This window comes from Panthera onca, chromosome F1 (assembly GCF_046562875.1).
Source record: "Panthera onca isolate mPanOnc1 chromosome F1, mPanOnc1 haplotype 2, whole genome shotgun sequence".
Taxonomy (NCBI): domain Eukaryota; kingdom Metazoa; phylum Chordata; class Mammalia; order Carnivora; family Felidae; genus Panthera; species Panthera onca.
Genome location: NC_138355.1, coordinates 33,524,114 through 33,537,272, shown reverse-complemented (window position 1 = coordinate 33,537,272; position 13,159 = coordinate 33,524,114). Strand labels below are relative to the sequence as shown.

The window sequence follows — 13,159 nt, the reverse complement described above, 5'->3', positions numbered from 1 at the left end:
CTCCCATTTTGCTTTTCTCGCCGGGCCCACCTTCAACTTGTCTTGGTTCTGCTTTTCCTGAAATAATAATTAAACAGAACTTTTGAAAGGAAATTGCTCTCCTTATCTGCCAAAAATATCTGTGTTTTTAAACTAGGGGACAGATTTCCCCATCCCATTGCTGACTCAGACTAACATAAAGTAAAAGTGTCCTCGATCCTATGCCTACGTAAGGAACAGGGAGGTGACCCAGGAGTGTCCAGAGCAGTCACGAAAGCTTCCAGAGCCTGGAAGAGAAAATCTGCCTTGACAGTCCAGCAGGGGTGGGGTGTTGACCAAGATGGAGAGCTACCCAAAGGAGGCAGGGGTCACACCCAGCATGACTACCTCGACATCACCCCGGTGGGGTGGCCAGCAAGTTCCAGGCCTCCAAAGCTGTCTCCTGCAGCGAGCACAGATATGGCCATGGGGAAGATGACCAGGAGGGGAAAGCAAGACCCAGGAGCCACAAAACCGTGTGAGGAGACAGAAGATGACCTCTCCAGGACGAGGAAACCTATTTCTAAATTCCAAGAAGTTAGCAAAAGGAGACATCATAACCATTCTTTATTATCCAAATTCTACAGGCAATGATTCTGCACAACACGGAACCTATTAGCTGCCAAAGTGGATTCGAGGTGACTCCTGAGGGTGGCCTCCCTGCCTGGATCGGTTCAAGGCTCTGAGAGGTGCCGGCGGGAGCGTCATGCTGAGCCGTCTGCTGAGGACGCGGCCAGGAGCTCCGAGAAGGGGACCCGGCCACAGGCCCCCCTGTACACAGATGCGGAGGGAACCCTCCTGCCAGGTGTGAAAACGACCAAGGCTCCTCCTTCAGCAGAGGAGGAGGATCCTCGGGCTTCATCGGGGCAGGCAGCCGGCCACGGGGTCCGGCCGCGGCACCGGCACAAAGTTCATGGGGCACAGCAGCAGTGGGCACATCTTCTCGTGCTCCTTCAGTGCCTCGCTCAGCTGCTGCAGCTCCGTGGTCAGCTTCCCGATCTCTCTCCGCAGCACAGTGTTCTCCTGCTCCAGGCACTCATACTCCTGCACAGATAAGGAGAACGGGGAAGATGGTTTCTGCGAGCACCCTCCCTTCGCTTGATGCTTCGCTCTTCCCCAGGAACGCTTCCTCGCTAACTGAGCCCCCTTCCACCGCTCTTAGTGGTTCCTTGTTAGCTTCACGTTTCTCTCCTCCCACCAGGATGCAAGGCTGGTGAGGGTGGGGCTTTGCTTTTTGAATCAGCTTTATTGAGATATGATTTATATCAAATAACACACACCTGTTGTAAGGATGTATATAATTCAATGAGTTTTGGCAAATTAAACATTGGTCAAGAGAACGTTTCCATCACTCCTAAAAGTTCCCTCAGGGCCCCCATTGCAGCCAGCCTCTCCTCCCCCAACTGCTGAGTTGCCTTCTCAAGATCTCTGTTGGGGTCACTGCTGTGGCCCCAGCACCTGGAACAGTGCCTGGAACATAACAGATGTTTGCTGGCTGCATGAGTAAATGAATAAAAATACCCCTTGCCTTGGTTTTGCCCCAACACTCTGTAAAGTTTCCACTAAACCAGAGTGTGCAGAGGCTTAGACCTGGAGGGGGGTCTAGAGACCCCTCAGCCCAACCCACACAATGCAGAAACCCGACATGCAACTTGTGCTGGGCCTTCTCTTCTTCAAAGGGCAGTCCCTGCCATTTCCACGCTGCTCTATTAGAAAGCTCGTCTTTGTGCTGATCCAAAATCTCTCTCTCTCCTTCAGACCCACCTATTGGGCTTGGTTCCACCTTATGGAACCACACAGAGTAAATTCAATACTTTTTCAACATCACAGTTCTTGAAATATTAGGAGACAGCCCCATACCACTTCCCCTTAGGTATTCTCTCAGCTCAACTGTCTCAGGTCCCCTGAGCTCCTCGGGTTTTAGGGCTTCTGGTCCTTCTGCCCTCCTGGAGGTCATCCCAATACACACTGCAATGTGCCAGGATCTCAGAGAAAAACGCCATACCCAAAACAGTGCATGATTCTGCAGGTGGCCTGCCCATGCAGAGGGCAGATGCTTGGAGGTGGCCCACCCTGGGGCTGGGCCCAAGCCTGCAGCCCCCTCACTCTGGGGATTCTCCCTGAGCTTGCAGAGAGGTGCAGGCTTTGTCTGCATCTACTGCTCCTCTGTCTACATCTGGCTGATGACCGGTGTTCTGGAGATGAAAGGTGTGGGCTCTATATCCACTTCTCCTGACTTTTACCCTGTTCACTTGGCATCTTCCAGGTTAGCAAAGTCTTTCTGAATCTTAACGTGTCAGCTCAGGGATCACGATGCCACAAAGCTATAAGCTGTCCATTAGCTTGATGAGCAGGTCTTCCTTATCTCCATCCAAGTCATTAGTATGTTCTATAGCATAATTCTCAACCAATGGCAGAGCCCTAGGGCACGCCAGTAGAGACCATCTCAAAGTTGACAGTCTTATTTAAATCTGGCTGCAATGTTGTTTACCATGCATTTCCCGGGGTGGGGACCCAACCTTACTAACCATCACATCTCTTCTCGTACTAGTAACTTTTTTAAAATGTCACTAAAAATGTCTGTTCTTCTTACAGTTCCCTAAAGCACACACAAATTCTCAACTCTGCCCCTTTGCTAATGCTGTTCTCCTCGACTGGACTACCTACCTCCTTTTCTGTGTGGGCCCAGCTCAAGCCTAACACCTCCAGGAAGGCTTCCCTGAGCACAGTACCTAATGGAACCACATCCCTCATTATTATGTGTTCTATTCAATTTTGTATCATATTCAATCTTACTTATACTAAATAAGGTCTCTCCCCAAAGATCAGAAATGTAAGAGCCTCTGCTACCCTCTGCGGTAGCCCCACCTGATGGGCCACAGTGCCCAGTGACTCCTCAGCCCCAGTCCTCTGCCTCCTCTCACCTGCTTCCTTCCCCTCTGTAGGTGCCAGAGGGGCTGCACACACAGAGGCCATCTGAGCCTTCCCCAGGCAAGCCCTCAGGATAGTCTGGAATACTCTCCAAGGCCACCAGCTGCACCCCTTCCTCTCGCAGGTTATCCTGGTCAGTCTGGTTTCACTAGCGCACAGGCCCCATTCTGCCCTCAGCCCTCCTCCATGCCTGTCAGCTCCCCTCTGGCCTCTGACAAACTCTAGTCCTGGAGCCTGAATTCAGTCTACAAAGCAGCAACAAGCCCTCTGTGGGCAAGGGGAGGGAAGACAGGACAGTCATCGTGGGAAGCCTGCCTGCAGCAGCAGGGTGACTGGCTGCAGCTCTGTGAGGCACATGTACACACATGAACGCAGGCACACACGTGCACGCACACGCATGCATGCACATGCAGCACAGATGCACGCACGCACACGTGCACATGCACGCACACACACGTGCATGCACACACATGCACGCACACACAGACACACACACACACATACACGCGCACATGCTCCACCCTGCAACTGGAAATGCTCTTCACCTCCAAGTAAAATGGAGAATAGATGCGAATGGTTCCAATGAGCTAACATTTAAAAGAATTTTTTTAATGTTTAGTTTTGAGAGAGAGACAGACAGACAGAGTGTGAGAGGAGGAGGGGCAGAGAGAGAGGGAGACACAGAATCTGAAGCAGGCTCCAAGCTCTGAGCTGTCAGCACAGAGCCGGATGCGGGGCTTGAACTCACGAACAGTGAGAACATGACCTGAGCCGAAGTCACACGCTCAACCGACTGAGCCACCCAGGCGCCCCTAATGAGCTAACGTTTTAACTAGATTCCAAAACATAGGAAGATCACTTGCAGTGGCAGGACATTCCAAAGTGTCCTTTTGTATTGTGGCAGGACGCTGTGAGCTTCTGAGTTTTAGCTCCAGAAGCCATGAAGGGCCATGCTGCCTAAAGTCTTCCCGAGGTACAGCTGCCTCCTCTAAACCCCAGCCCAGCAGCCCCCTCATCCGCCTTCTCTGCAGGGACTTTCTCTTTTGGGATTTGACTTTTACTTCTAAACCTGCTGAGGGACTTTCATGGAGCTGAGAGAATAAAAAGAGAAGAAGTCAAGATCTCCAGGTGAGGCCAGCTCAAGAAGAATAAAAGTGGGTGTTACTCATAAATTAATAAATAAATATTTAATAAATCAATAAATAAATATTGAGCAAGTGGAGAGGAGGTATGAGAATGCAGAGAACAAAGGGGAAAGAGTAACACCCACTTTACACGGAGAAGAAAGTACTTGGACTTGACATACGTGAAAAATAAGCAAGAACATTAGCCCATCGGTTATTTCCAAAAGATCAGTTTAGCTCAAATCTTGCTGACTTTCGAGCCTTTTGCGCAGGAGGGTTGGAGGTCACTGCGCTGCCTTCCCCGGCGTTTCGCAGGACACAGTCGCAAAGCAGAGACCTAAACATTCCCGGCGGCAAAATCTCTGCAAATCCCAGTTCTGCCTCAGAAATGAGACTGTCTGAGGCAGCCATCCTCAACCAGAGCAATCCCGGTGGTCCCCGGGGGACAGGTGGCATGTCTGGAGACAGCTGGGTTGTCACAACGGGAGCAGAGGGCGCTACTGCATCCAGTGGGTAGAGGCCAGGGGTGCCACTCGACAGCCTACAGTGCCCAGGACAGCATGCCCCCAGACAAGGACGTATCCAGCCCCAAATGTCAGTAGTGCCAAGGCTGAGGAACCCTGGTCTGGGCATCTAAGAGAGGTTGACTGGGGAGCGAGGGGCTGTCTGGGGGCATCCAGGGTCCAGGATTAAAAAAAAAAAAAAAAAAAAACAACTGACAAGCTAATGTGGGTACCAGGAACCAGAGAGGAAAACAGAGGCAGGAAGTAAATGAGGGGGAGAAAAAGGCCATCAGGAGGGCACAGCCACACACAGACCCCATTTCACAAGTGAGGAAAGTGAAACTCTGAGAGGCGCAGTGACTTTTCCAAGGTCATGCAGACTTGGAACCCGATTTCAAGGTCAAATGCAATCCTCAAGCAAGGACAGCAATTGTGCTTTCACTTGGCAGTGACTGGCCCCAAATTTCCCCGTGGTGGTTACTGGCAGTAAAGGGCTGTAAGGGCTCAGGATTTTACAATGAGCCTATTCCCAAGCCCTAGGTTGATCTCCTTCCCAGAAGAAAGCTAGTGTCATCAGGGAGGGCCATACAAATTAGTGTCATCATCAGTTTCTAAACCAAGGAGGGACTGACATGAAGCATTCTCTTAGAATATGCAATATCTGAAAAAACCGTGGCAACACAGACCACAACCAAATTGCCTAAGAAATCCGTCAGTTGGTGACATTTGGGGTTCCTGAGGATGGCATCGTTTGCCTTCCTTTTCTGACTCAACGTTCTTTCTCAGTCTTACACCTTCAGATGCCTGGCTCGAACCAGTCTGACCCACTTCTGAGACACCTTTTGGCTCGTCGTTGAAAGCTGGACCGTTCACTTGGGTCCCTATTTGTGAATGTGGACTCAGGCGTGTGCCTAATGTTCAGAGATGAATAGAGGCTGAAATCCCCATGAGAGGTGTAAGCGCCTTGACAAGATGATTTGAAAAGCCACAGTGAGCGCTGAGGCACACAGACACACGTTAGGAACAGCTTCTCGTCACCACAGTCGGGCTTCCAGCAACCACCTCGCTGAGGGGAAAATTCAGACTGAAGAGTGACTCGAGCCTGTCCCTGGCATGGCCTGCTCCGGCTCTCCCAGCCCTGCCCTCCAGGGAGGCCCAGCCTTGATGGACTGTCCTCCAGCTTTGCAGACGGAGAGCCGGGAGAGGTGGGAGGTGGCCCAGAGGCTTCTGGGAGCTGGGACTGGAGGAGGTTTCTCAGGGTGTTGGAGGTAAGAGAGACTCCAGTGAGCGAACAAGGTGGGCAGGAGAGAAAGGTGGGAATTTTAAACGAACTCTAAATACTCCCCTTCGTGGTATTCAAGAAAGGCAAATAAAGATCTCGAGTGACTTTGAGATATGCAGCAATGCTACCCCACAGTATGGGACAGAGGAAGGACCGAGTAAAGCCCTTTTCATGGGCTAATCTCCCCAGGGAGTGACAGGCAGCCACGGCTACCAAGTGCTGCTTTCTGCACCCCTTAGTGTCTCCTAGAGAGGGGCCTGGTCCCAGGTTTGAAGAGGCTTCTGAGAAACGTGTCCAGCTCTCACTTTCCTGTCCTTCACATGGCCTGGAGCCCGAGGGGGCCTGAAGGGCTCTTCTGTCACAACCCAGAGCAGCCTGCTCGGTGCTCTGCCCTCAGCTCACTCACCAGAGCACAACAAAGCTATTCTTTACCGCAGTTTTTAACCAGATACCCCACCCTCAATATGTAGACTTTTTTTCAAAGTGAAAAAAGTACTTTTTTTTACTATATTTGCTTTTGTTTTTTTGTCTTGTTTTATTTTATTTTGTTTTGCTTTGTTTGCCCTGCAGAACATAGACCCCCACAGCTGTGCTGCCCTCCATGGGAGGAATTAACAGCGGAGACAGAATTCATGTGCTACCCTTCGGTCCAAAGAAGACATTCCTCTTCTACAGCGGGACTGGGATGTATTTCCATTTTCCTGAGCCAGCCACCTGCTCCCCCACACACCCTCTTGTGACCAATAACACTTGTGTGTAGCTAGTGACAGTAAAGTTAAGGGCTACGGCTTGGGGATCTGTGCATGGGTGGAGCCACTGTCCTGGCCTCCTTGACACTGTGTTTCTCAGAAAGACTGTCCTTGATGAGGTGATCCGCTAGTGGCACTTAAACCGGAACTACTCTTCGGCTCCACAGAGACAGAGAAGGGAGTGCTCTCCCATGGAAGGGCTGGGTTTCACATCAGTTATTCCCATTTCCCAAAAGAGCACCTGGCACAATTGGTCATGTGACACAGTATAGGGACAGCAGAAGAGGCTAGGTGAACAGAAAGGCCCTCCACAGTAAAAGGGCCTCCCAAAGAGGTGGACATCCATCCCCTGGAGCCTGTGAATATGTTACCTTACATGACAAAAAGGACTTTGGAGGTGTGATTAAGAATCTGAACTTGGGGAGGGGCGCCTGGGTGGCTCAGTCAGTTGGGCGTCCGACTTCAGCTCAGGTCACGATCTCACGGTCCGTGAGTTCGAGCCCCGTGTCGGGCTCTGGGCTGATGGCTCAGAGCCTGGAGCCTGCTTCCGATTCTGTGTCTCCCTCTCTCTCTGCCCCTCCCCCGTTCATGCTCTGTCTCTCTCTGTCTCAAAAATAAATAAACGTTAAAAAAAAAAATTAAAAGAAAAAAAAAAGAATCTGAACTTGGGGAGGGGCGTCTGGGTGGCTCAGTCGGTTAAGCATTTGACTCTTGATTTCCGCTCAGGTCATGATCTCACAGTTCATGAGTTCAAACCCTGTGTCAGGCTCTACATTGACAGCATGGAGCCTGCTTGGGATTCTCTGTCTCCCTTGTTCTCTGCCCTTCCCCAACTCATGCGTACATACGCCCTCTCTCTCTCTCTCACTCTCTCTCTCAAAATAAATAAATAAACATTAAGAACAAAAAGAATCTGAACATGAGGAGATGATCCTGGATTATGCAGGTGGACCCAATGTAATCATAAGGGTCCTTATAAGTAAAAGGAGAAGTCATGAGTCAGATGACAATGGAAACAGTATCAGAGTAATACAGCATGAAAAAAGCTTAACTAGCCAGTGCTGGCTTTGAAGGTGGAAGGGACCACAAGCAAGAGAACACAGAAGCCTCTAGAAGCCAGCAAGGGCAAGGAAATGGATTCTTCCCTGGAGCCTCCGGAAAGAAGACAGCACCTCTGGACACCTTGATTTGAGCCCCATGAGACCCATTCCAGACAGATGACGTCCAAAACTGTAAGATAATAAACCTGTGTTGTGGTAAGGCAACCAAATTTGTCATAAATTGTTACCAAGGCCACCGGAAACGAGCTGCTTTCCTTGAAAACTCCTATGCTTCCCAAAACAGAAATGAGATCTTACTCCTCTCCTTGTGACCCAGCAGCAAGGCCTTGGCCATGGTAGAGTTTCACAAATATTTGGGGAAGGTCCTGTCCAAGTCGCTCACTCACAACCACACACATAGTTACTTGGGACTTACAACAGAGTGTCCCCTAGTGTTTTCTTAAGTGAATGCACCTGGCTTGGACGAGAAGCTTCTTGAGGGGAAGAACCCTCGCTGTTCGGCTGGCGCATGCGGTCTGAACACAGGACCATGCACTAACTGAGCCGAAAGTGCCCTCTGGGGTTATCTGGTAACACGACGCTAGACCCAAGACTGCTTCGGCAGCAAAGGGGAAGGAAGAAAGCAGTTAAAGGACATTCCAACTCTTCTGTGGGAAGTTTCCAGGATTAATACAGGCTGGGAAGGACCTTCCCTGACCCTCATCTGAAGACCCTCTCTCTTTTTAGGGCCCAGCCTTCCTGCTCCCGGGAAAGAGTGATAAATGCCCACTGTGAATTTATACCAGTGGGTCACCTCTCCCTGGAGTACGTGCATCCTCAATCTGTTCTCGGTTCACTGTGAAAGGGTTTCCAGAGATTGCTGTCCTCCCCCCCATTATACCTCGGTCAGCTATGCCGTCAGTGCCCCCAGACTCGCCTTGTGGAGACAAGCTGTGGCAAGAGAGCAGGCGGGGAAACGTTAAACTAAAATCCCCAATTACTTGCACCAACTCTGTGTATAGACGAGAGTTCAGAACTGTCACCAATTCTTTGCACAGGCCCTCGGATGCTTGCGAGGTCAGTTCCTGATATGGGGCAGTTCCCAATCCTGGCTATGAGATTATGTGGGATAGAGAGTGGAGGGCAATGGAAGAGTTTAGGATAAGTCCCAGGTTCCTGATGTGGGTGATGAGAAAGGTGGTTAACTCTGTTAACTGCAATTTGAAGACAGCGAGAAGAGAGTCTCAGGGTGAACACACACTGTCACAGCCATGTTGCATCCAAGCAGCCTACAGCAGACCCACCTGGAGACATCTAAGCAGACTTTCGAGATACGGGGTCGAGGGCCCGCGACTGAGGTCTTGCCTGGAGTAATCAATGTGGGCAGCTGATGCTGAGAGAACAGATTAATAGATCAAATCTTCCAGGATGGGAAGGAAAAAGGGCAGAGTCTGAAAGCCCAGTCAACACCAACATTTAAGAAAACAGGCAGAGGGAGAAAAGGTAGTGAAGAAACTGAGAAGAAAGGTGGTTAAGAGGGTCCAGTGGGAAGTGTGGTCTTTTGGAAGCTAAAGACCTTGAGGAAGGTGTCAAGGAGGGAAGGGTTAGGGAGCCTGGGTGGCTCTCAGTCGGCTAAGCATCTGACTTCGGCTTAGGTCACGATCTCATGGTTCATGGGTTCGAGCCCCACATGGGCTGTCTGCTGTCAGCTCGGAGCCTGGAGCCAGCTTCGGATTCTGGGTCTCCCTCTCTCTCGGTCCCTCCCCCGTTGCGCGCACTCTTTCTCTCTCTCAAAAATAAACATTTAAAAATCTATTTTAAAAAAAGGACAGAGTCAATGGTGTCAAATGTTCCAGCAAGGTCATGGTTGATGAGACTAGAAACAGGCCTCTGGATCAGGCAGTGCCAGGGCACTAGTGGCCTCAGTGGGAGCAGCTTCCATAGGAAGGGGGTGTGTGTGTGTGTGTGTGTGTGTGTGTGTGTGTGTGTGTGTGTATACGTGCAGGCACCTTGGGTGGGGAGGGGGCGGTAGAAACAATATCACATGGGACTGGAGAATAAATAGAACTGAAGACATGGAGAGAGCAGGTCTCTTTTTAAGGAGCAGGGAAGTGAGGAAGGAAAGAAATGAAGTGGGGTGGTAGCTTGAAAAGGAATTGGGATCAAGAGGAAGTTTTGTTTTATTTTGTTTTGATTTATAATGAAAGAAATCGAGAGTGAGGAACAACCGGTGGACGAGGGAGAAAGCAAGATGTCGGCGAGTGAAGAATCAGAACACTGGGCTGAAGGACGCAGCAGAATTAGACTTGTGTGTCCAAATCGGTGATGACCAGGACATGACCTTGGGGCCGCCACCACAGTGCAAGGACAGAAGGTGGCTCCTCTCCGTGGCCTTAATGTGGCTCTGCCCCAATCACAGGCTCACCTCATGGAGTTTGTCAGCCTTCTGGGTCTGCTTCTTCCGACTTCTCTGAGCAGCAACTCGGTTTTTTTCTCTCCTTCGGACCTTCCGGTCATCGTCCTCCGGACTCTAGGGGGAAATGTCTGGTCAGGTGTGCTGTCCAGGCCCCTTGCCTCACCCTCCTCAGCCTTGCCTCTTTCCTCTGCATGGCTCATGGAGCTTCACCGTTTTACCTGCAGTCACAGCAGAGGACCTGCTGCTCACCGCGTGTCGTGGCTGAGCTTAGCTGCCAACCCCCATGACCACCCGGACAAATGTGTGGTGTGACCGCCATTTAACAGACGAGGAATAAGAAACTCAGAGAGGTTAAGGAACTTGCTCCAGGTATAACAGCTAGTAAGTGGGTAAGTGGGAAGTGGAACTCAGGTCTGTTGGACTCCAAACCAACGTTCATAAACCTCTACCCCACAGGGTGTGTGCCTGGAAGAGGTGTGGTGGCAACGTTGTCCATCTGAGGACGGGAAAGGCAGACGGCATCTGCTATCTGGAAACTGCCACGTGCGAGGTCTGACGCCACCACACAAACAGGTACTTCGACGCGTGCAAATCACATCACGCTTGTAACTACTTGCAACCACACAACTCTGCCAACACACCCGATGATCTTAAACACCACAGACAATATGCTCATTTGAACAATGCTTGATGGCCATTTTGTTCCACGGGTCAGAGTGAATCAGAAAGCAGACTGATGATGTGTCTTGAGAGCTCTTAGCGCTCTGTATGAGATTTAACCAAACCGAGTTAAATCCTTTAAGAGTTATCCTGAAACAGGCAGCCTCACAAAATGCACCTACCAAGGTAAAAACATCTCAGTTATAGAAAAAACATGGAGAAGTAGAGACTCTTTGCCTTCCAGAACCCTGTGAGAAGGTACCAAGCGGGGGGAGGGGTGGGGGAGTATGCTACCTTTAAACAGTTTAAAAGCTAAGAGGTTAGTAGGATACAAACACAGGAAAGCTACTCAATTATTAATATTATTGGGAAGCAAATATTAATATAAAATAATGGGTAACTGCAGTTATCATTTTATATGGTCTTGTATTCCAATATGAGAGACATATGTTTCCCCCCAAGTTCCAGTGGGTAAAGAATTTCCAGTATATGGAAGAATCTAAGTCTACAGAAGGACACAAACAACATACATAAATAATATAACAAATGGACGCGGTCTGAAGGTAGTGCTTAAGGGAACAGGCACAAGGGGTCAAAACATAGTTTTTTAGAGGCAAAGAAGTCTTGGTAAACATAACCAGAACACCACATGGGCAAAATGTGGTGTACAGGACAGACTTTCAGCTTAGAAATACGTGGCTCCTGGTTTTGTCTCTTGCTGTCATTATAGCCTGGGGGAAAGGGCTTACATTCTCTGAATGTTCAGTTTTCTCATTTATTGTAAGTGTGAGTCATTCATTGTTTCACTAAGTATTAAATGAGTACCTGCCATGTGCCAGGCACTGTTTTAGGCACTAGAGAGACATGCCCTGAACAACTGATGGGTAATCTCTGCAGCAATCATTCTAACAGCCTAACGCCTGGAAGGAGCATAGGACACAATGAGATTTTATCCTAAAGCTCCCAGCACATGGTACGCCCTCAGCAACCTCTGTAGAGGTCGCTGCTATTTTTGAATTCCCCATAGTGCTTGTCACCAAATCACGCCTTTTTGTCCGCAATCAAAAAGTCACAGGGCACAGGGAAGCAGCCTGCGTCCTGCCCTCTGGGAGGGGACACTCTATACCTATCCGTATGCTCACATCTGACAACCCAGCAGTAACATTTAATCAAAACAGAAAGGAGAGCAAAGTGTTGAGACAGCCATCAACTATTAACCATATCTTAATCCTCATAAAAATCACGAGGTTATTATTATATTCATTTTACAGGTGGGGAAACTGAGGCTCGAAGATGTTAAGCCAAATGCCCGAGGCTACTCATTGTGCGTGTGGTAAAACCGAGGTCCAAACTCAGAAATGTGTGACTCTTGAGAGCCACCTGATGACACCGTGTACCAGGCATCAAACTGGGAAGGGGAGCATAACAATGAAGACTCCGTCCAAGGCAGTTGGGTGGGAAGTTCTCTGATGGCCATCCCCGCGGGCAACCTCGTCTCAGTTTCCTAAGTACACAGTTGTAAACGTGGCCTAGGACAGCACAGAGGACTGGATGGGGGCCGAGGGGTTTCCACCAGCGCTGGGGCTGGAGTCCGCCCACTGCGGGCCCCCACCCCGCACCGTCAGGCACGGGTCTTGAGTTCCCCATTCGGACCGTAGATGTTGGAAGTGCCTGGACACGAGCTGCCCCTTCGGGCTGAATTTCCCCTCTGCGCACCCTGGCGCCCGGGAAGGGCCACGCGCGCCGGCGGTGGGGTGGCAGCGGGCGCCAGCGCAAGGATGGCGACACCGGGACAGCGCGGATCCCACGTGCGGGGAAGCGTGGACCGTGCCTGGCTCCCCGCGCCCTCCAGTCTCTCCGCTTCCCGGGCCACAAGAGACGGGTCACCATTCCGGACGCCGCGAGCACCGTGCGTGAGCGGAGGACCGCCGGACAGAGGCGCACGCCGGGGGGCCCTGGACCCACCCCGCGCCCCCACTCCTGCTGGTCGCTGGCTCCCGCAGCGCCTTCCACCCCGACACTCAGCGGTCACCACTCCGGAACCCCAGACCCACCCACCTCCGCGTGCCCCTCGGCGCCCCCACCCCCGCAGGCCCGCGGACCTCCCTGAGCCTCCTTCAACTACCTGCGGCTGCGGCTGGTTCCCCGGCGCCGAGACGCTCCTCTGCAGGACGCTGCCGGCCGCCGGGAGCACTTGCGACATGCCGGGCGCTCCTCCGGCCCGCCCCGCCCCGCCGCGCAGCCTCGCGGAGGAGCGGCCGCGCGGCCCGCCGCCCCCTGCACGCGGGGCGCTGCCTAGCGGCACTCTCTGGCCGTCCGCATCCGCGCGCCCCCGCACCTGCCGGCCGCCGCCCTCCGCCCCGCCCCCTCGGGCTTCCCGCTCTCCCGGCGCGTGCGGCCGCCGCGCGCCGCCAGGGTTTCCCCGCCCCCGGCCCC

At 51.6% G+C, this 13,159-nt stretch overlaps 1 protein-coding gene across 1 annotated transcript; it reads right to left on the bottom strand.

Moving 5' to 3' along the window:
* Positions 1–562: 562 nt before the first annotated feature.
* On the bottom strand, positions 563–13,159 carry BATF3 (basic leucine zipper ATF-like transcription factor 3). The gene is made up of 3 exons (XM_060643870.3): positions 12,849–13,159; positions 10,073–10,177; positions 563–1,062 (listed from the first exon to the last, which is right to left on the bottom strand). Exons 1-3 carry the CDS (start codon positions 12,924–12,926, stop codon positions 877–879), a joined length of 369 nt encoding a protein of 122 aa, XP_060499853.1. The 5' UTR covers positions 12,927–13,159; the 3' UTR covers positions 563–876.

Bases quoted from the DNA above. Each gene is read 5' to 3' on its own strand.
- BATF3 (XM_060643870.3), bottom strand. From the start codon at position 12,926: ATGTCGCAAGTGCTCCCGGCGGCCGGCAGCGTCCTGCAGAGGAGCGTC. The intron at 10,178-12,848 runs GTAGTTGAAGGA...ATTTCCCCCTAG, and splicing joins GGAACCAGCCGCAGCCGCAG to AGTCCGGAGGACGATGACCG. The intron at 1,063-10,072 runs GTGAGCCTGTGA...TTATCTGTGCAG, and splicing joins AGGCTGACAAACTCCATGAG to GAGTATGAGTGCCTGGAGCA.